Here is a 24,263-nt window from a genome sequence, read left to right as displayed (position 1 = left end):
TTCAGGCATTGGGTTCGACTCCACCAAACTGACCTGTAAAATGGGGTCAGGGCCAGAGGAAGAGGACTTTGCAGCTGATTTCTGGAAAGCAGGTGGGGTTGAGGTGTGTGAAAGGCAGTGATGAATGATGTTTGCCCCTTGGTTCCAACTATACTTGAAAATCGTATCACAACAGAGATCTGGAAGGCTGCTACCATTCGATGATGTTAACATTGCAAAATGTAAGCTTTTAATCATTTTGGGTTTGAAATGAATTTGCATATAAAATGGTAAGTCCCTTAACTTTGGTATCCTCACACTTCCTGTCTCTTATTCCTTTTGTTTCTCCATAGCACTTATGACTGTCTAAAATTCTATACATGTATCAGCTTACTGTCTGTCTCTCCCCATGACGTAAACACCATGAGGCAGGGATTTTTGTCTCACGTATCTCTATTCTGAAAACAATGCCTGGCACATTGTAGGTGCTCAATAAATATTGGTTGGGGTGAGGGGAGAGAAAACCAAAGACAAGGAGAAGCATTTTTATAAAGAATGTTTCAATTTATTTTCTTTTAAAACTGAATCTGCATAAAATGATGACTAGTTACATTCAGCTCAAAGCACCCCTGTGACATGAACTGTAGACAAGCCCAGGTTTGAAACTTTGCAACTCACCATCAGGTCCAGTGGCCACAGTAATGATCAGCCCTGTCATTTAATTTGCATCCACTGAGGCTATGAGAGCCTCGACTGTAAGTACTCAGAATTTTCTTGGGGTGATGGTGGGAAGCAGGGGAATGATCATTTATAATGAATGCTACAACAGGGCCCTGACTACGCTTCTGTCATGGCCTGCAGCCATCTGAAATGAGGAGGTACCTGAGGAAACATAGGGAAGGCTCATGGTGCTGTTACTGGAACTCTGATGTTTTTCCTGGAATCCTCATACTTACACACACTGGTCCAACAAAATGCATGAACAGGGGTTTGCAGTATAGAAAGAAAAAAAGTTTAATATTGAATTGGCCAAATGGAGGTGGGAGCTTATGCTCTAAAAAGAAAGAAAAGAAAAAAAAAGCCCAACTCTCCAATAGAGTATAGATTATATAGAGCAAAATCAGAAGACACCATGGGTTAGGGGTTCAGGGTTGTGTGGGGAGCTGATTGGTCAGAGGTGAGATGAATATAATAAAACATTTCTTCAGATCTTGAGGACAGTTCTGAGGCCTTTTATGGTGTCCCTCTGCCAGTCTCATGGGGAAGTAACCAGGGGGTTGTTCCAATTGAGGGCATGGAAACTGAAATATAACTTAGGTGAAGATGTGATCTTTATCCTGACAGATCTGGATCCTGTGACCACTTGTCAGGTCTGAGCTACTGTCTTCTGCTTTGGGGGCTGCTGATTATTGGGGGAAATGTTAAGTCTCTGAGGGGTATGTATAAATAGAAAGAAGGATATGATGTCTAGAGCTAGGACTTAAAGCTAATTTAATCCAAGTCATAAGGACCCTTGGTTTCAGTGCCTTGGAATTCTGGGATAGAGAAACTCAAAATGGTACCAATCCCCCAAAAGGCTACAGTAAAATAAACTTAATCTTGAAGTTTCTAAGAAGCAGCATCATTTCACTTCCTTTCTGAGCTCATTCTCTCTCTCTTCACACATACACCCATTTCAAGACCCCCTTGTGACATATCCTGGCAGATGACAGACACCACACTGTGCAGAAGCACAGACATGCTTGTGAATGTTCTCTCACTGCTGCAGCACCCCCTCAGCAGTGGGGCTGGCTCGCTCACACGCTGGTGTGCTGAGAACCAGAGGATGCGATGCTGCCTGGCTGGCTATGGCCAGAGGGTGCTGAGCTGGCTGCCCGGCTCCTCCTGCTCTGATGGCTCACTCCCTGGCTGCTGGGGGCTGTCTCATCCATCAACTTGAGCTTCTCATGCTCCTCTCTCAGGAAGAAGTCCACCAACAAGCTCTTCTCTTTCTTGATCTGGTCGCTGATGTCCGTGGGGATATCTGGGATCATCCAGTCCACGAGGACACTTAGGAACATCACAAGGTTCTGTCAAAAGTGAGAAATAGGAGTACAGAGAGAAGGCTTGGCTGGGGAACATCAGTGTACCAGTCTATTCTTGCCCCTCAGAGTGATCATCTCAACAGTAGAGCTGCCTTAGGTCATCTAGAGCTGCTCTGAGTCATACATTCTTCCTTTTAACTAACTTCTCACAGGGTCAGTCAATGCTTTATGTGACATATGGTAAAGTGAAGAGACTCCAACAGGTGGGGCAACAGGGGATGTCTGAGTGATTTTTCAAATATATCACCCCATCTCCCCAGAGGAAAAATGGCTGTCTTCTTTAGGTGAAAGACTAGCCGTGGGGCTCCTTCACTTCCTGGGCTTGGGTCAGGGGCAGGATATTTTAGAGCCTTCTAGAGATCCGCCCTCAGGGATTACAAAAGCCTGAGGGAGTGGATGAGAAAAGGATCTGGGTTGGGGCTCCAGTTTTGCTTGAAGACCCACAAGGCCCCAAGTGGAGAATCAGGAAGGGGGGCCTCATGCTCAGAGAATCTTGGAGGTACAAGTGGAGCTGCTGCTATTGTCAGAGATAGGAATCACTGGGCTCAGGTTTGCTATTCATTCATGAATGGTGGGATGGTTCTGGCGGCCCTTCCCACCAGATGTCTCAGGGCCTAAAACAACAGGAACAAGAGAGGGAGCCAGCTGAGAGGGCTAGGAAAAAGGTTCAGATGGAGCTGTTTGTCTGCATTAGAGCTGAGACTCTGGTTTCCACTGCTCTTCCCACTTCCCTTTGTTGTCTTAGGTTGAAATGGGAATCTATCTCCACCCTGCAATTTATTCAACATCTGCCTTATATTCTTATTCTGTGTTTTAGTTTCTTTCTGCAAATCCAACAATTCGTGGATTCCCAGGGAAGGGAGCACTCACTGCCTGCCACCTGTGAAGGCCCCTATGTCACCTGTGCCATGAAAACCTGGAGATGAGGGGCCAGCAAGGAGACATGGTTGTCTTAACTTTTGCAGTTTAAGTCCTAATTGGCAACTACTTACTGGAATAACTCACCTGGAAGATTATGACAAAAGCCAGACGGGCAGACAGAATAGACCAGTACTGCTTGGAATATTCATATGGGTTTGGGGCCCATGGTGGCTCTCGGTAATCCTTAAACCTGCCAAGAGAGAAATGTGGTGTTCAGATTGAGAAGAGATGGAAGAAATGGGGTACTGTAGCTCTAGAGGGAACCTCAGGGGTCAAAGCAGCAGGCAAGCCTTGGCTCTCCTACTTGGGGGAAAAGGGGTAGAGAGAAGGAATCCATGGCCCAACCAAGTGTCTGTGGGATAAAAAGACCAAAGTCCCCCCAAAAAAACAATGTGAGACTAGAAATGTCTTTTTCCTACTCTCTAACATCCCCCAAAAGAATCCTCTGGTGTCTGGATTCTCCTTCCACAGGAGCCCAGCAATCATGAAAAGACCCTAGGACAGTGAATCTACCTTGGCTCCCACTAGCTTATGGCATTTGGAGAGGAAGGAAGACACCCCCTCCTCCATTCTCATACAGTTTTTATAACCTGTGGGCTCAGTGAAGATATAGGTGCCAGCAGACAATCCCAGACTTCATGCCCAAGTGTTTGCCATGGGACTATGGTTTTGAGAGAGGCTGGCCTCATTTGATGACTACATTCTTGTATTCAAAGGGAAGTGACCAAGCTGAAGATAATGAATTTGGGGAAGGAGGGCTGATAATAATAGTCACAGTTGGTCAGTGTCATCCTCTTTAACTGGCCATCTTTATAAGTTGTTTATATGGCTTAAGAAACAAATGTCAGTGATCTGACATGAACTTATGCCTCTTCCTCAGACCTCAGACCCTTGGAGGGGCTTTTCCTCACTGCTGTCTCCACCCTACCCCATCCTGGGATGACTCATGTTAGAAATGGCTCATTTTCTCAGACTCACTTTTTTCTAAACCTGGAAAGATGACAAAAGCTAGTAACAGAAGAATTATGATCCTGCATGAAACTGTTTCCTCCATAGACTTCAGCAAAGCTTTGACGCTCAATAAAATCAAAGCAAGCCCAGGGCTGGAGGAAGGGGTGGGGTGGCATCAGGCCACAATGCAGGATGTATGACCATTGAGTGGGGACTCTATCAGAGGAGATAGGAAGGGAAGGTGGCAGTATGTATCAATCTCTGAGCAAGGAACTTTTTTTTTTTTTTAAGTTTCCTCATTTAATCTTTACAACAGCATCCTCTGGCAGGCATTGATATCCCCATATAACATAAGAAGAAACTGAGGTTCAGAGAAGTTCAAGTAGTTGTCCAAGGTCTCATTGACAGCAGGAGGCTAAGGTAAGCCAGGAATCCAAGTCAGGCCGAATTCAGACTTTTCTCCTATCTCATACAGCACCTTACTGTCTGTAGCAATTGGCAGGTGTGTTTGTGCGTGTGTGTGTGTGTGTGTGTGTGTGTGTGTGTGTGTGTGTCAGAAGTGGGTGCTCTCTGTAGCTCCCCCTAACCTGAATGCACCAGCTGTTTTGAAAGATTCACATCAAAGCATGGTGACTTCCAATTGCCCAAGGAGAGATGAGGGAAGAAGAGAAAAAGAAAAACATCCTGAAAAGAGATGCACACAAGAAGATAGAAAAAAGCCCTAGTGATAGAATCAGCAACAGAAAAGACAAACTGAGAGGTGGACACTAAGCAATCGGCTAGGGCTGGGCAAGAGGCCAGGAGCTGCCCCCTCCCCACTCAACTCCCCTTCTTCCAACAGCTGATCACAGCTGTTGCAGGCTTGGTTTGACATTTGGATGAAAAGCAAAACTAACTGCAGCCCAGCAAAATACCACGGCATTCATCACATCCATCCGTGGCTGAGGACAGAAACACGGCCAGCTCCAATTATGCTTGCTAATGGGAGAGAGTGAGTGAGAGCGTGGCTAAAGGAATAAGGACATCTTGGGATGGGAAAAACTCAGGCTCCCCACTGTCCTGCTGCCGCCCCCCCAAAGAATCCCATGGCTGAAGGGAATTGATCCTCCTTTTTCTTTTCAAGACCTCCAAGGTCTTACACACACACACGCTCACTCCTTACCACAGGGAAAGCCTTCCCCAGGTCTAGCCCAATCCCTCCTGCTGCAATCAAAGCCTGTTTCGCTTGTTGTCTAGCTTCATCTATGAAGGAACAGATGTTCACTGACCTCAGCATGAGAGCCATTGCTCACCCTGCTTTTTTCCAGTCTGGAAAGAATCCATAAATAATCTAATTCTGGTCCCACCTCTGCTACTAACTCACCCCAGCTTTTGAAAATGTCACTTTGCTCTCCTTAAGTATTCAAAACACGTTTTGAATATAACAGGCACATCCATCTAATTAAGGATCTAGGGAAAGACTAATACATAGATATGTCCAAAAAGTTCTGCTTGAAATACACCTAGGCCAATGGGCTAAAGGTACTCTGTTAGGAACAACAGGACAAGCTATCCGCAGAAAAGAACAATATGCAATTTATTTAATTATACATCTGTTTGCATTTCTCTTTCCAAAGCTAACTTTTTTAACAACTGTGACCTACAGTAGTAACTATACATTTTGAATTAATGCACATAAATATATGGCACTGGAATGAAAATTATACAAAAGATACTATTGCTATTCCAATGCATTAGTATTATTCTATTCTATTCTATTCTATTCTATTCTATTCTATTCTATTCTATTCTATTCTATTCTATTTCATTCTTTCCATTCTACTGGGTGTTCTATAAAAATATATACACACTTTGAATAATATATTACTTCCAAGGGGTTAAAATTGAAAAGAAAAATATTAATTGAGCTATCTATCAGCTGTTAAAGTGTGTATACATATTTTGGGTCACCCTCATTCTATTCTATTCTATTCTATTCTATTCTATTCTATTCTATTCTATTCTATTCTATTCTATTCTATTCTGTTCCACCTTATCTTAATCTATTCTATTCTTTAAAATGCTACCATGGCCCACCAAATTGATTTCATAACCCAATAATGAACCATGACTCATAGTTTGAAAAACAGGCTCCAGTAAGCCTCTGCCACCAGTAAATGATTGGTTGTTTACATTCCAATATAAATTCTGATTTCATAATTAAAAAAAACAACAACACAGCCTTCATCCTAAGAAGTTTATCACATTTTTTCCACTGAGTAACTAGAAGACACTAATTAAAAAAGAGATAATTAGCTTTAAGATTAGAAATGTCCACAAAAGGTAAAGTGATAAAGTGGTTAATAGAATCAATTTTGTCCACCATGGTAATAGTTATCTGTTTTGTCTGTTTTGTTTCTAAGCCCAGGACACAGAATTGGCAAAAGCATGGGCTTTGGAGTCAGGTGTCTTGATGCCACCCCCACCATTTCAGTTCTATGCCCTCTACAAACATTCTGATGGCCTAGGCCATTGTCTATGAAATGGGCCTCAGTTTTCTGCATCTCACAGAGTTGTAATGAAGATGAAATGTCAGTGAAGGGCACTCAGCATCCCACCTGACTTATCCTATATAATAAAGAGGTAATATGCAAATTGACCACCACTCTAACACACCAGATGGCCACCTCCATGTGGCAATGATGGCTGCCCCCATGTGGACACAAGATGGCTGCCACAAGATGGCCAGTAGGGGAGGGCAGTTGTGGATGACCAGGCCAGCAGGGAGGACAGTTGAGGGGGACCAGGCCTGCAGAAGAGGGCAGTTTGGGCAACCAGGCTGACAGTAAAGGGCAATTAGGGGTAATTGGGCAAAGAGGTGGGCAGTTAGGCATCAATCAGGCTGGCAAGGGAGTAGTTAGGGGGTGATCAGGCTGGCAGGCAGAAGCAGTTAGGGGCAATCAGGCAGGAAGGTGAGCAGTTGGGAGCCTGCAGTCCTGGATTGTGAGTGGGCAGTCAGGCATTCCTCAAGGGTCCCAGATTGGAGAGGTTGCAGGCTGAGCTGAGGAACACACACACACACACACACACACACACACACACAAACACACACACACGAATTTCGTGCACCAGGCCTCTTGTCAGATATATATGCCAAGTAAGTAATAACTATTCTTTCTCCTTTGACTAAGGTTACTTATGAAACATACCCCTTCTGTTAAAAGAGGACAGAACACATTCACCTATGCTCCTTGTTCCTCCCTTCTTTCTAGGAGGATTTCTGAGTACTCAAGAGCAGATGCCCCAAGTTTCCTTCAGCCAATGCCACAACTGCAAGGAGCTTCTCTCAGGATCTATGTCCATGTAAATGTAGGCAAGCCTCAGGTTGGTGGGAATTAACTTCTGCTTCATTCCCATCAGCTCAAGTATTTTCTGAAACCAGACCTTTTCCCCTGGTTTAGGGAACTTGGTTTTCCTACAATCCTACTGGGCAGCCAGGCACTGGGTGACCCATATCTGGTCGCTTCCTGCATCTACTGGCAGGGGTTTAAGCTCGCAGATATAATTTTAGGAATCATTCCCAGATCTCATTCTCACACCTCCAGTCCTCCTTTATTTTCTTTGGGACTTAACATTAACTTTGAAAGTCCTCTTTAGTCTTCTAAAAAGGAGTGTCTTTCATAATGAAACAACTAGAGTGTCTAAAAAGCAAGTGAGCACTTGGAATGGCTATGTCACTAACTGTAAGGACCTGGTAAGTTATTTCACATCTTTGATTCTCAGCTTTCTAATCCATAAGTGGAGCTGACAAAACGTGCCTCTAAGTGCTGAGTACACCAATGATACATACACCATCTCTCTCACCCCAACCATGAGTAAACAAATACATACATGTGTGTGTGTACACTGAACATGAAAGAAAGACAGTGAGAATTAAATAAGACAACACATGTGCATGTGATTTCTTGAGACTTCTACAGAAAATGGAAACAATGATTTCTTCTGGAAGAGAATGACTAGGGTAGGGGCTGAGAAGAGAATCTTTTCCTTATATTTATATAAGATATAATAAATAATTATATATTCATAATTAATATAACCAATACATTAATTATGTAATATATAAATTTTAAATTCTATAATTTATATGATATGTATTATATATAATACATGTATATATACATATATTCATGCAAATATACACATACACAATTATACATACACATACATACAGAACTAGGGGGCTGAGAAGAGAGTCTTTCATATATACATTTATAAATATGGATAACTACTTTTATAGTAAAAATAGGTTCAAAAATTCAAAAGAAGAATGTAATTAATGGCAATATTCAGCTGACTCAAATATGTTTTTATACTTAGCTTTCAGGAGCAAAGTTATAGTGTTAACTGAGACAGACTCCCATAAAATAAGTGAAGATGGTACAAAAATCAACATTATATTTTAGCTTTAAGATTACATTAATTTTTTTTCCTGGATCTAACACTAAGAAAAATTACATTGATTGAGTGGAATTTATATATTACCTAAATATATAAAGTTCCCATGTCAAAATATATTACATTATTATAAAACAAACCCATGAAACAATACCTTAAAGGTTCTCCAAATTCATTTGATATGAATGCAAAGAAAAATGTCTGAAAAAAGATCACTGTTGGGAAGATGCCTAGGACCAGGCAGGGGTTAGGGTACATGTGGTACAAAGTTAGAGAGCTTGCCTGTAATGTTTAGAATTTTTGTAGGAATTGATTAATATATTGAAAGTGTCATTACTATTACTTTTTTAAAGCAGGAAAGAATCTTTGGTGGTTATTTATTCTAAGTCCTCATTTTACAGTTGGTGCAGAGAGGGGGAAAAAAGACTTCTGGCTCAGATGTCCCCTTCCCATCCTCACTTTGAGGGGTGACCAGTGCCAGTGACATCTGCCACAACTTGTCACAGGACTCAATCACTGTGGACAAGAAGGGTGCCTAAATTACAAACTGAGGAGTTGGTCATCAACAATCAGTAGTTGTGTTTTTTTTTTAAATGAGATTTTAGTTTCAATACAAATTAGTTAATAAATGCATTTCTGAACAAGTCTCTGTGGAAATTAATGTTATATTAATGCTGAACATAATTACATACAATATGTTCATACCATCTGATCTACTTAAAACTGCCTTCTGAACTTGGCCTTTAGCAAGAGAAAAGGCTACAGCCAATTAGGAACTAAGAGAACCATGTCAATCCAGTGGTTGATAAAGATCAGGAAAGGCAACACCCAGAAAAGCTGACTTTACCTCTGGTTTCAGCAAGAAGCAGATGAGGGGCAGCCATGGGCTGGAAGGAAACTCGCCTCTTCAAAGCTTTTACAGGACCTCAGGGTATGAAAGAACTTAGGTCCTGCAGAAAAACCCAACAGAGGCCACCAAAGATGCTGTGTCTTCAGGCTCAGCACCTCCAAATAGACCCATTGGATTGACCACACCCAGGTCGGCTCCTCCAGGCTAGCACCCAGATCCATGGCCAGGCCCTGTCCTGCTGATCACTCTGCTCCCTTCCAGCTAAGCCAGGAGCCCAAGACATCGTCCATCCTGCAGGACATAGCGGTATTTTGACCTTGTCAAATGGGTACTAATCAGCCTATACATTGACATCACTGGATTGCTTATGGAGCACCCCTCCCAGAGTGGTTAGATGGTTGAGGCCAATGTTGCTGCAAAAATGCTGGGACCTAGAGACCTGCCTTAACTTTTATTGCTATTTTAAAGATATTTCTTTCCTGGCAAGGTTTTATTGGATCCGGAGACCTGTTTTATTTGATCACATTTATTTTTAGAGGTCACTGAAAGCTAAGAATAAGAATGAGTTCCCAACACTATTTGTTAGAAAATCAGGGCAAATTTCAAATCCCACCATGGAAGCAGTTTTAAATGCAGGCTTTGGGGCTAGCTACAGAATTGTCTCTGTTTCTTAAAATCTCACAATCTCTCACTCTCTCTCTCTCTCTCTCTCTCTCTCTCTCTCTCTCTCTCTCTCTCTCTCTTTCTTTCTCTCTCTCTCTTATAGTCCCTTCCCCATTCCCCATCTATCTCTGTCTCTTCCTCTTTCCCTCTTCCTCCCTTCCATTATCTCCTTCTCTCTGTTTTACTTTTTTCATAGCCATTGACAATTCCTAGCTTACAAAGACATTAATAAATTATGCTTCAACCTCCTAAATCTCCAGAGAATTTGATTACCTAGACAAGGTTACACAGCATGCACTGAGTAGGACCATCTGAGGTAGAAGTTTCTATTAAGATTCTCACCCATCTAGGAAAGGTAGCCTGCAAAATACACCAATTTGATAGGGTTTGTCTAGATATAAGCTGCCCATGTTCTCTAGGTGTCTGCTCACCCTGTTGAGTAGGGCATCTCAGACAGAGATAACACCAGTGAAAAGTTTGAGCTTATCACTGCTCCTTTAAGTCCCTCAGTGGCTCTGTGCTGCCCTGAAAGGGAATCTATACACTTCCAAATGATCAACATGCTCTTCTTGGTCTGACTTACGTCCCTTCTTCCAATCTCATCTCTCATAACTGACCTCTATCACTCCAGCCCTAATCACTGAGCAAGCACAAACTCCTCCCCTCCCTCCCACTTGGAAGACATTGCTCTCCCTGGATCTCCTTCTCTCCTGAACACCCCCTTTACCATCCAGCATTGCTCTTCTCATCCTGCTCACCACCCAGGCCAGCTTGGTCATGTGAATGAGGACTTTCAACTTTTTTGTTCATTCTTCAAATTCCACCTCCCTGAAGCTTCCCCTGACCTCTTAAGTCTGAGAGAAGTGCATTGCCTCTGCCCTCAGGGCTCTCAGAGCTCCCTGAAGTGACACCATTGTAAATTATTAAAACTATATTTTAATTGCTTATTTACTTATTCATCTCCTTTACCGTGAGGGAGGCACTGTGTCTTATTCTCTATCACATAACCAATGGCAAGCCATTAAGGCCTCAAAACCAGTTGAATTAGTGAATTTATAATCCTCACTGGTACTAAATGAGAAAAAAAATTGGATGTTTCAAAGATCATTTTGATTTGATTCTGGAATGATCTATTTTCTGTGAATAAAATTTCTTGTTGGAAATATAGAATACACTCCCCATGCATGCAACTATTGATAATTTTGCCACTCAATCACAGAATTTTTTAAAGAGGGGGGCCACAATGGTATATTATGCTGCTGTAAGAAAAGGAACTCTTACCACTTGCAACAGCATGGATGACGTGGAGAGCATTATGCTAAGTGAAATAAGCCAGTCAGAGAAAGATAAATGTCACACGATCTCACTCATTTGTGGAGTATAATGAACAAAGTAAACTAATGAACAAAAATAGATCCAGAGACATAGAAGCACTGAACAGACCATTGAACATCAGAGGGAAAGCAAGGGAGGGGAGGGTAAGAGATCAACCAAAGGACTCGTATGCATGTACATAAGCATAACCCAAGGACACAGATAGTAGGGGGATGAGGGCATGTGCTGGGGGATGTGAACAGCCAGGAAGAGGTCAATGGGAGAAATAGGAGACATATGTAATACTTTAAACACTAAAGAATTTAAATTAAAAGGAGGGGGGGTACAGATAACCCAAAATCCCATCGACTTGCATTGAAACAACGGAGAGAAGAATTACTAGGGTCTTACAACTGACTAGAAAATCTGGTGACTCTGAAGGTGGATACAATAAAGCTGAGTCTGATCCATGTATACTATTACCTGATGTCCTGGGCATGTGTTGTTTTAGCCAAGTGGTATCCATTCATCTTGTCTTCCCACTAGGGAACTACCTCCAACTCAGAGATCATGTGCTTCAGCTGGAGATGATTTCACCCTCCAAACCCCACATCAATGGCCCCAAAGCCATGGAGAGTATCACATTTCTCTGGTTAGAATGATTGTTTATGGGTAGGGCATGCATACTGATCCTAATAAATGAGCTGCAATGAGACTTTTGCTGGGGTCATTGGGAAAGAATTATGGGCTTTTATTCCAATGGCCGGTAGCTGCCGGCAGTCATGCAGATCTTAAAGCTATAGACAACGTCAATTGAAATGGACTTGGGAGATGATGAAAGATTTGGTTAGAGAAAACTTGGTTGAATCAAACCTTGCCTAAAAGTAGGTTTACCCTCCACTTTCACTATGGGGGTCATTAAAGTCATTTTGTGTTTAAGGCAGTTTAGGCCACTGATATATCTGGAAAGCATATTCATATGTATTACTAGAAAATCTGATAGCCAGGGGAAATATCAGCAAACCTCAGTGCTTCCAGACTAACTAAAGAAACAGATAGTGTTAGCCTTGCCTCCACATACTGCAAGACACACTGCTATTGTTCCTTCCCTCCCCTTCCCCACCAAACACATGGGGTTGGAGGTTTGTGTTCTTGGATAGATAAGAATTTTAGCTTAGGATCTGTCACAGAAACCTCTGTGATCTTGGGGGATTCTTCAACTTTCTAAGCCTCAGTTTCTTTTCATGTGGAATGAGGAGTTTCAACAAGATGATTTCTGTGGTAAGTTCCAGTGATAAAAATTATTATATAATTTGCACTTTTCAGTGCCTGCTTATTTAATGTAAACCTGTTGACTGAATCCATGGACTCTGCTGGAGCAGATCTAGGTGCTACTAGAAAAGGCCTAGAGCGGGTACAGATCTTCTCTGAGCAGTAGAAGTATGTCCGTTAGATCCACAGACCAAAATCCAGCAACCTGGACAGTCTAATACTCCAAACACACAGAAGAGTGGCCCTGGGTAGTGCATAGTTCAATAGCAAATCTGTTGGCATATGTCTTTATTCTAAGAGCTAGAGTCTCCATAGCCCTAGGTATAAAAATTCCTAAAACATTGAGGCTGATATAAATTGATGTCTATGAATAAATTTAATCTGGTCTCTGATTTTGATTTTTTTCTTGGTTGGCTTAAGTTACTGGTCCTGGGTCCAGAATACCCTTCTACTTAATTAAGTCAGAAATTAGTAAGGTTGTTTAACTCAGCCATCTAGGTTGAAAGACCAATTCATTTTGAACTTTTGAACTGAAGCAGCCATTTTACAAATGGCTGATCTTGAATACCAAGGTGTCCCAAGTGTGAAAGTATTACAGACATGCCCAGGGTCATAACTGCTGAAAACACAGTTGAAACACTGCTTCTTCAATGGAGTCATCGATAGCTTTTACGTCAGATACCACTAGGGATTGTCCAAGAAAGTCTTATATTTTCCCAACCATACCTTTCCCTAGGTTTTTATTTTTGTTGTAGTTATTGTTCTATATTTTTATTTATGAGGTATGATCTTTGATCAGGGTACAAAAGTGTTAAATAATTTAGTACTCTTTAATATTCTCTTTATTTGCCCTTCTTGGGTAAATAATGGAGAGTTTTCTGGCTTTTGACTTCAATAATCCCTGCATTTAAATTTTTAATCATAACTCTAATCTGGACTTCTCTGGAATTCCAGCTTATGTCTAGGAGTTAGGTGAAAATTTATCCTTGGATTTCCTGCCAATATTTTCAATGCAACATAATTGAAATAAAATTTATTACATGTACCATAAAATTAGATTCACTCAGTGTCATCCCCATCTCTGTCAATGGACCCACAATTTCCTAGTCCTCTGACTTGAATCCAAACTTTGAAGATATCTTTAACTCAGACTCTCTCTAATGTATCTTATCACTAACTTTGCAATATGTTAATAAAATAGTTCATTTTTTTCTCTTTCTCTTCCACTACCTGGTCTGTTCCCACTATGGTTCATATCTGAATGATGCAGCAACTTAGCTGCCTTCCCTGAATTCCCCCAATTCTAGTTTATCTTCCTCAATAAGACCAGATCAATTTTCCTAAGCCTACCTTTATCCTGTCATTCCTTGTCTCTAAAAAGATCAATATCTTATTATATCACATTAAAATTCTTATAAGATTTCAAAATTTCCCATCAACTATTTTATCCTATTTATTCAAGTTCAACAATGTTTTTGGCTTATATTATCCTAGGAATTTCTACCTATATTGTATTGCCTATATTATTCTCTTAAGAACATTCTTTGCTAACTACATCACCTAGCCCCCTAAGTATTTATCTAATACCCCCACAACTTTGTTGATGGTGACTCCCTGCCTAGAGTCCTAGAATTCCTCTTGGCCCCTCCAGGAAGCTTACCTTCTCCATTCTAACCAACAGCGATCTCACTCTCCTCTGAATACCCACAATGTTTATGGTCCATATTAGATATAATCACTGAATAACCTGCTATTTCCTGTATGTTCTGTTTGTTTTCTTCTTAATCAAACCATAAACCCCTGGATGGTAAAGAAGAGGTTATATACTTCTTTGTTTGCTCCACAGTGTCTAACAAAAGGCACTCAATAAGTATTTGTTGATTTATGGAAATTAATTTATAGAAATTGGGGGTGGGTTAGAAGACAGAGGGAAAGGAAAATAATCTAAGTCTAGGTCATCCAGATAATTATTTGGATCTACCATTTCAGGTCCTTTGCCTCCCTCCTCCTCATCATTACTTTACCTGCAGAACTGAACATCCTGGTCAAACTGTGAGTTTTCAGGTTGTGTTCCCTCCTTCAGCTGACTGACGTTGAAAAAGGAGAGGGTGTGGTTGACAAAGCCATGCAGAGTCCCGTTGTGACTATAGGAGTACTGGTACACAAGGCGGGGGATAAAGTCGGAGGTGATGGCAATGACAAAAGCCTGAGGAACAAAACCACAAGCACTTGAGGAGAGGTCAGGATGGATGCTGTCCGGTTGGCATAGGACCCATCTGGCTAAGAGGTCAGGATGGATGCTATCCAGTTGGCACTGGGCCCATCTGACTATCCCCTCTTGGGTTCTCCATCCAGAGCTTCTGCTCTGATTGATATAAAAGTCCTTATCTCTCAGCTCTGATAGCTGACTTACCTGGCTTTTTCCACGTTTGCCATGTATAAGCAAATCCATAAGACAGTGGCTGTGAGGGGAGTAAATTACAACCACTGTAGAAAAGAATGCTAAACCATTTGGACAATTTGGTGCTGGAGGGAATAAATCACCTCTAAGATAGTTGGTATTGACCAAGCCAAAGCAGAGTGGAAGACTTTCAGAGAAAATTACTAAATGATGCAAGTGCCACTTAAGTACAGTGAGCAAAGATTCTGAATGACCAGGTATATCTACCCCTGAGTGACATGAGAAGCCAGGAATACCAAGGATGTGATTCAACACTTTCCTCAGTTTTGACCATGACCTCTTGGAACTTTTTGGCATATTATATAATGGAAATAATTCTTTTATTCATTTTACTTAGGAAAAGTGAGACACAGAGGGTAAATGATTGGGTCCTCCTGGATGGAGCCACACATACCCAACATAGCATCTGGCATATCTAAGCATTCTATAAATGTCTATGGAGCAAACCAAATGACAAATGAATAATTATATGTTTGAATGTGGACATACTTTCTGCAAGGAAAATATTAAATCTTTTTGGCAAGTGTTTATACTATATTCCACATCAACAATTAAAGCCCCTTTTAAAAATGTAGTTTAGGCATTGTTTTCTCAAGGTACACATGAGTGTGGATGGTCATAACCATATCTGAGAATGAGTAACATACTTATTAACAATCACAGCTACACCTGAGCACTGGCTATCAGTCCTTTTATCATCTAGTTTAATGATCCTGTTTGATGGATACTCTTATTCTTTTACATTTTCAAAGATAAGTCAAAAAGTCTTAGAGAGGTCAGTAAAGCACAACTTAGTTTCCTTCTACTGTATAGGTAGAAAGTACTTATAGGTAGATAGTACTCAGGGCCTCTTTTTTAGTAGATACAACTCCAAACATGGCAAAGGTGGAAAAGCCAGGTAAGTTGGCTATGAGAGCTCAGAGATAAGGACTTTTACAGAAGCTATTGATCTATTTTCCAAATTGTACCTTATTTCTCAAAATGTGTGTTTCCTACATCAAACATTCAAAATGCAATGAGCTGATTCTCTCTGCCTCCCGTCACATCTCTCCAGCCAGTTTATGTGTTCTTGATACAGAACTAAGTCTCTCCTAAGATCAATGTTTCTCTTCCAAGAGAAAATAGGCTGTGGGCTTCTTGGTGTTCACTGATCTGGTTGATATTTACTTGGGAGATGGAAGAAGGGGCCCTGACTGGCTACCATCCGTACAGAAGGCAGAAGCAAAAGGAGCTGTTGGCTTGGGCCCAGCAGGATTTCCTTTGAAATGTGGACATGTCTGGCAAGGCAGTTAAGGAAGTCACAACAGGTAGGACCCCTCTTCTTCCACGTCCTATCTTCACCCACGCAGTGCCAGAGTCCCTGGGGATAATTAAGACTTCACATTGACAACCTTGAGGAACTCTAATTAGGAATTGCAGCCTGGGCAATGCTCCAGGTATTGTTTAGCTCGGGAGTAGAAAAGAAAGGAAAGAGATGGATAGATACGTGGAATTCTTTCCTTATTATTCTTGGCTCTGAGCAAAGATCTGATTTTGCCTCTTAAGAAGTTTTGCATTGTGGTGGGTAATTACCCTTCTTACTCTTAATGAAATTAACAATTAAGTGGCATGCTTCTGGCAACAGCATGATGAGTTAGAAGCTTGTACACACTATTAACCAGGGGTCTATCTTAAATAAAGTTCCAAATGGAAAAGACTGAGAGGTGACAAGGACTGGTATCCTGCTTGTAAAACCTGAGCTCCTCAGGAATGCCCTTCCCACAGAGTTAGGTTTTCATGAATATAAGCACTTACATTGCTGATAACAGAGAACTTGCCAATTCCGGAGAGAATGTCAAACCAAATCCCTGTAAGACAGAATGGAAGGCGTCTGGCTCACTCCCGCCCTTGGCCCAGTGATGACAACCTTGTGGCTCAGCGTGATGCTCTGCAGGCATGTTACTGGGGAAGGGTGGCTGGGGCCTCAGGAGTAGGCTTGTCTGAAGAAGTCTAAGTACTCTCCTGTCTAGAGACCAGGGGCACAACTGGGGGTGGATAATGTAGCCTCCGAAAGCCTCCCTGTATCTGAAGATCTGAGGATGAGGATGAGAATGAGAAGTTCAAAGGTGTGAAGAAGCAATGGCTTCCCCAACCTTATGGATTCCCAACACAGTGAGAAGGTGGTGGTGGGGATGGGTTTTCTACTGCCTCTAAACAGGGGACATACCAATATCTTTAGTTCTCACAGCATCTGGCCGCCTCAGCTCCGTGACAAACTTCTTTGCATCCAGCCGCACTTCAATGACATTGTTGAGGAGGGCAAACACAGGTGCCAGAGGAAAGGAGGCCACAAAGATGGTGACAAAGCCAAACTGGATGACTGAAAGAGAGGACAAGCACAAGAAACTTCACCAGGGAGAAACAGGATGTAGATCAACTCCGCTCATGGCCCTGATGTTCCTTATATGGTCTCTTTCTACCTTACTCTCTTAGGCTCCCTTTTTGTTCTTGCCCCACAATCCTGGGTGTTGCTTTCTCAGTCCCTGCAGGCCTACTGGTCAATGCTATCACCGGGGACACAAGTGCTGTACTAGAGAAGAGAAAAGGAAAAGTCTTAACTTTTTCCTCTCCATCACCCCCCTTTTTTTTCCATTCACTGATCCTGGCCACTTAACTTAAAGGTGACAAACTTTAACAGCAAAGGCCCAGAGAGTAAACAGTTTTGCATTTGCAGGCCATCTGGTCTTGTCACAATGAATTAACTCTGCCATTGTAGCATGAAAGCAGCTACAGACAAAACGTAGACAGATGAGCTTGGTTGTGTTCCCACAAAACTTTATTTACAAAAGCAGTAAAGAAGGGGGCTGGGTTTGGCCCATGGGCCATGGCTTTCCAAACCCTGATGTAACTTAAAAAAAATCGTCTCCCAAATTTGGCCTGTTCTTTCCATATCCATAGTTGCTGCCTTTATTTAGTAAGTTTATTCATTCATCTCACATTTATTGAGAGTTCACTGAATGTCAGGCACTGTGCCAAGTATTTAAGAAGGCAGAGGTCTGGTTCTGCCTTCAAGGAGCTGGGTGTAAGCAGAAAAGAGGAATGTACACAAAGACGTGCAACACGACTTTATGTGTGCCGAGGGAGGAAGAAGAATGTACAGAGACAGCAGAGCACAAGGGAGGGAGCGAGTATGCCTGTTCTAAGACTCTCCGTATCAAACACCTAAGGTTAGTCTTCAAAGATGGTCTTGCAGTTCCAACAAGACTGGATGAAAGAAAGCATTCCAAGCCCCAGTAGGAGCATGAAAAACAAGCAGAAACAGTCTGTGCACAACAGATGCTGCTGTTAGGAGTCCAGGCCCTCATTTCCACCTGGACAACTGCATCAACCTCCTCACTGGTGTCCTTGTCCCCAGTCATCCCATGCTTCTATAGTCTTTTGGGTCCTGATTCTGTCACTTCCATACTCATAAAATTTTCCCTTGGCTCCTCTCTGTTTACTGGAAATAATCCAAATTACTTATCTTGGAATGCTGGTACTTCATAGTTGGCACCCAAACTGCCTCTCTAGCCCTGTCTACCAACATCTTTACCATACCATCATGCTTCTGCCTTTTAGCACCCTGAACTTCTTATCCTCCTGATTTTCCCCTGAACACATTATCCATTTGTGCACAAAAAGCATTCATTCATTCTCAAGCTAGCAAACTCCTATGCATCCCCAAGACCACTCCAATGCCCTTTCCTTGTACATGCCTGTTGCAGCCATTACTATGTGCTATTGGGATAGAGCTACTCACAGGTCTTTATTTCTCACTAGAAGAGGCTTCATCTATTCCAGATGCTCAGTACATATTTGCTGATGCAAACACAGTGTCAGAAAGTTACGATCTAATAGGACTTCCCTATATACCAAGGGCAAGTTATTTAATTTCTCCATGTCTCAGGTATTTCTATTGTAAATTGATAATAATAATAATAATAAGGTGAACCTAAAGAGGTTGTCATAAGGGTAAATGTTATTGCATATATAAAGTGCTTAGAACAATGTCAGCCACTTAATTACTCAATAATGCTACCTATTATGTGCAATTTTACTCTAATTGGAATAAATATCAATTCATACAGATGGCTGTGATGCATGCTGCATACTTCTATGCTAGATGAGAACAAACTTAAGGTAAAAGCACTAAACAAACATCAGGAGGTTAGATTGCTAGTCCTGGGAATCACTGGCTGTATGCTCTTAGACAATTCACTCTGTTTCAATGAACTTCTGCATCTTCATAGATAAATTGACAATAGTTTAAATTCCCTTCAGGTCTGATTTGCTTTAGTAACCATGATTCTCATTCTCTTGGACAAGCTCCAAGATTCTAGAATACCCAAATAAAGAATAAAAGAACTGGGATCCAAAACTAAAAAATAAAAATGAAAGTTCACAAAGCGATAGCCCTCATCACAGCAGAAGTTTCAAGAAAGAGAACACATGGGGGACTTTTGCACAACTGCTTTTAAACTAGCAGTTTGCTTGGGCCCACAATGTGTGTTATTGTTCTGATACAGCCTTGTCCCTGCCATCGTCTTTGATGCCCAATGGGTGTTCGGCAAGGCTCTAGGAGATTAACTGGTGCCAGTTGGTGCCAAAATGCACCAGATGGCACAGATTTGTCAAGGTTGGACCATGGAATTATGGCCTGGCTAACTGGAAGGTCAAAGGAGACTGGGGAGAGGTTGTGGAGGAGAAATTTCCAAAATCAAGTTCTGGGAGGCAGTTCAAATGCAGGGCCTGTAGCATCTCTTAAATGAGGCTTTGTTGAGGAATTCACTTAAAGTCAGGGGTGTGGATGAGGACAAAGGGGGTTAAGGGGAATGGAATTAATAAGGAAAGCAAATCAGATGTTAGACTGGCTTTCTAAAACCTATAAAATATCTGTGTATGTTTGTGTATATACATATGACTATATCTTTCTTTATAGAGTTCTAAGTTGATCTTGATTCTATGAGCATATTCTATGAGCAAGCTCTATAGTGTAAATGTTCTTTACATAAGTGACTTCCTCCAGCAAAATGGTGCAAACTCTTCAAAGCACCAGCAAGGATTTGTCAGAGTGACTGATGGGGTGGGGAAGGGCAGGTTACTTCTGAATGACCATAAATATATACAGCATGCCCTCACCATACTCATGAAAATGGCTCTAGGAAATCCAACATCCTTTCAGGATCATAGGAAAAATGGGACTCTCCACTCCTCTCCTTAGTTCACATGCACTCCAGAGGCAGACGTGTGTCCTCTCCTCTGGGCTTGCCCTGATGGTCTGCTTTTCTAACTCCATAAACTCTCTAGACACAGGCTCTCTTTTGTACCTACTCTGTTGACACAAACAACTTTCAGTGATGGTACTCACAAATTATCTCAACCCCACAACACAATGTCTCTTTTCTTTCCCCAGCCATGTTAATCTATGTGTTAAGGACTGGACAACCTCAGGAGAGGGGGCTCAGTAAAGGCCAGAGATGCTGGGCCTGCAGTAATAGGACAGCCCTTTACTGTCTTCTGAGGTCACTCCTTGATCCCCTGGGCCAAGAGAAGCCACTCTCTGAAGATGTCCCATTGCCTCCTTGGGCTGGGTACCCTAAGCATTTCCACAATACAACCTAAAGGCAGAAACAAATAAGAAGTTTTGTTTTATCTCTTAGGGAGTAAAAAAATAAAACTAAAGCAAAACCTAATTTTCTAGCATATAAATGCCAAATACAAGACTCGCTCTTTGTAGTCAAAGGTCTAAATGCTATATCAGATGGGCGTCCTTCTGGATTCACTTCAGAGGACACAATGATACCGGCCTTCACCAACACCAAGATTTGCTTCTAAAAACAGCCAGCCTCCATTAGGATAAGAGCAACGCCGGAAATCCTCAGTGCACTGCATAATAGAAGCCAGCTTGGCTTGACCAATAACAGATTAAACCTGGCCAAGTCAATTAGGGAAGAATCCATGGTTGATTTTCAGCTAAATCTTTACTAAGCCTACTGCAGAAATGCCGAGCAGAAAGCAAAAAGACTGGAAATACTCCTGGACACAAACCTCATTGGTTTTCTCTCTCTTTCTAGCAGCCAGGGGCCTTTTAAAATAACCACCAGCCCTATCCTGCCCGATGCTGGAGACAATTAAAATCTTGGCCTTGATTACCTGGGTTTAGGTTAAAATAACAAAGAGGAGTGGGTTAAACTAAACAAGATGGCATCCAAGGACATTCCAGGACCATCTGCTTAAAGAAAAAATATATATGTTAGGTAGAATAAAATGGACTGGTCAGGATTGATGGAAAAGCTCTTGATGGAGCACAACTGTGATTTTTTTATTTATTTAAAATTCTTCAATGTATATATCAACCTTCCCAACACACACACACACACACACACACACACTCACACTCACACAAACTAAAGTCCAGATCTTTTGTCTGGCATTCAAGATTCTGTGTGATATGACCCTAACTTATTTTTCCCAGACACATTTCCTTCCCATCTATGCTCTGGTCTCAGGGCTAATATTTAACTGCTATACTTGGAGACCAAACCTGCCTGTTTTCCAACCATTTCAAAACCATGTCTTTTACATTTTTGAGCCTTTACAGACACCTACTACTACTGTCTGCAATTTTCCTTCTCTTTTTGTCTGCTGAATTACTATTTATCTTTCAGGTTCAACCTAAATCTAACCTTATCTAAAAAGACTCCTCTACCCTAATCCCTACTACCTCACCAGTGGGCACCATGGCCATCTCTTCTCATCATGTCAATAATGCCTTGCACACATCACTCTATTTGTTTATTTGACTTGTTCCCTAGTCCCATGAACATTATTTTCTGAATCCTCACAATTTAGCGTGGCTCCTATCCCATCCTATACCATTAACAGATGTTAGAGGTCATCTTTCATAAATACAAACTTATTTTCATCAGCTGTAAATACAAACACAAAAAGAAGCAGACAACTAAACTGAACAGAAAGCATTGCAGTTAGTGATGGTGAGGCAAGATAGAGACCTAAGTACAAATACTTCCACACAGCAGTTCTCAGTAGTGTAATTTGCACAGAAGACTTTGAACAAAGTTGGAGTCAAAACAGTCAATTAGGAGAGTTTAATTCTAATGAAAATAAACAATAGCTTTGTTTTTTAACTTTCTATAATTTACTAAAAGCAGCACAGTCTGCTGAAGGGGATTGAAAACTGGGGACTAAAGATTCCTCCCTTTTATGACCCACTAATAAGCAATACAAGGGCATAAATGAGGGACACATTGGTGTGAGCTTGTCTCCTAAGCCAGGAAGAAGATACTCAAAAGATTCAGCTAGAAACAACTCATTAATATAAACACTTATGTTAAAAAACACAGCCAGGGAAGGTCATCACTATTTATCAGCCCATACTTAAAGTCTGTGCCCAGTGTAAAAAGAATTGCAAGTGTTGACTGACTAAGATAACAAGAAGAAAGGCATGAGCTGGTTCCTCAGCATGGATCTCTATTGCATAGGGAAACAATCAAAGTCTTAATAGAAATATAAGAGGGTTCTCAATGTCCATCATTCACCATTCATTCATTCATGCAGTTTATTTATCCAACAAACATTTACTGAGCACATTCTATATACTGGCCACCATGCTCATTGCTGGAAAACAAAGATGACTAGATTACTCTGTCATCCTTCCAAGAGCTCAGAATATGCAGTGGGAAAGAATGACTTGTAAACAAACCCTGCCAGGGTCATGGAGTTCGAACTCTAAAGGCAGCTTTAACAGAATGCAGTGGAGCACTGGGGCAGGAGTAACTCACTCTCACCAGTAGGTCCATGAGGCTTCACAGAGTCACAATCACTGGGCTTGACTTGAAGGACAAGTAAAAGAGGCACTTAAAGGTTTGTTATATGGTTGGTTGTTAAGATCTTTCCTGCAAACCCACTGATCCAAATTCACAAATTACTTAGGAAATAGAGACAATGCATGGAATTCCTTTCAATCTGCATGGCATTTATACAATGGATTTTGCTCAATACAGAAACCCTGGAAGTCATAACAGGAAGAAACATGCTTGAAATGAATGGCTTAAGTACTACAAGTTTATTGCATACAAATTAGTGTAACACTGGGATAGATTGGCAAAGCACATTTTCTTCATTTCTCTGTGATTAAAGGAGACTTAGTCCCCACTTTTTCCTCACTCACACATAAATGGTAAAATATTAGCTTCTTCAGATGTAGAGAGGACCAAGAGTCCTGCTACTCAAGCAGTCAAAGTCTAGTTATAACAGGGGATCTCATGACACATATCAGTCCATGAGAGGCCTTCCAATCTGTTTTGGGAGCCAGGATAGAGTCATGAGAGCCTTCAGAAGTAAACACTACTGATGGACACAGAAAGGGGCAGGAGAATGTGGCTCTTGGCCAAAAGAAGCTTGATGGCCTGGACAATGGTCTTCAAAAAAATCTGCCCAGTGTTTACCCTCCCTATCCTCTAAGCTAAACTCTAAGCCCTTGGAAATCAAGGAGCTGCATCTGTCATGTACAGGCAGCATGCTCCCTGGTTTATAAAGTGATCTTCAGTGTCAAGTATCATTATCTCTATTTTACAAGTGAAAAGACTGAGTCTCAGAGAGGTGAAATATTTTTCCAGGGCCACACACTTACCAATTGATGAAGCTGGGAAACAAAGATAGTTTGCTATATCAACCAAATTCAATGTCCTTTTACCAAGGAAAGATGTAAATATTCAACCTTAACGCAGCAGTGTCCCTTCTGCCTCCCTGATTACTCTCACATCTGAAGTTTCCTTTATTGGATCTTCTCTAATCTGATTTATATTCTTCTCATACAGATACTTCCATTCTCCAAATGTTTTTAGGCATTTATACATGTCTTCTATTCTTGCGGTTTTCTGTGTCATTGCTCCCACTGGCCTGCATTTATGCCACCTCAAAAATCTTACATCAATGGACCTAGTTCAGCTTCTTAAAACTAGAGAGAATTGAGTTGGTGGGATCTATTGATACATGTCTGTTTTCCAGAGAATAGCCTAGTAAATTTCTAATAAATGTTCATTGAGTGAACCAATGAATGACCTGCCTTACTCTTATTTACTCTATACACCTGCATAATGGGAATGTGAGGACCAGTTATCCATCCATCCATCCTTTTTCCCATCCATCCATCCATCCATCCATCCCTTATTACTCTAGTTAGTTGGGTTGTGGTCCAAAATTCATTCACTCATTCATTTCTCAACCACTAACTGGGCATCTCCTGCATGTCAGAAACTTTCTGTGGTATACTGAGGGGTGTGGCATCCAG

General features: G+C 41.4%; 1 protein-coding gene across 1 annotated transcript in view; it reads right to left on the bottom strand.

The window, feature by feature from the left end:
- Positions 1 to 527: 527 nt before the first annotated feature.
- The window catches only part of ANO2 (anoctamin 2), a 277,160-nt gene continuing 253,424 nt past the window's right edge, over positions 528 to 24,263 (bottom strand). The window contains exons 20-24 of the mRNA XM_084878468.1: positions 17,139 to 17,291; positions 16,727 to 16,779; positions 14,496 to 14,677; positions 3,069 to 3,174; positions 528 to 2,048 (exon numbers count right to left, since the gene is read on the bottom strand). Coding sequence (XP_084734594.1) covers positions 1,776 to 2,048; positions 3,069 to 3,174; positions 14,496 to 14,677; positions 16,727 to 16,779; positions 17,139 to 17,291 — 767 coding nt within the window. The 3' untranslated portion in view covers positions 528 to 1,775. The remainder of the gene's footprint in view (positions 2,049 to 3,068; positions 3,175 to 14,495; positions 14,678 to 16,726; positions 16,780 to 17,138; positions 17,292 to 24,263) is intronic.

The sequence above is a fragment of the Pipistrellus hanaki genome, assembly GCF_964339955.1.
Source record: "Pipistrellus hanaki genome assembly, chromosome: 3".
In the NCBI taxonomy this organism is placed as follows: Eukaryota; Metazoa; Chordata; class Mammalia; order Chiroptera; family Vespertilionidae; genus Pipistrellus; species Pipistrellus hanaki.
Note: the sequence above shows the minus strand (reverse complement) of the source record. Positions and strands in the feature narration are given on the sequence as shown.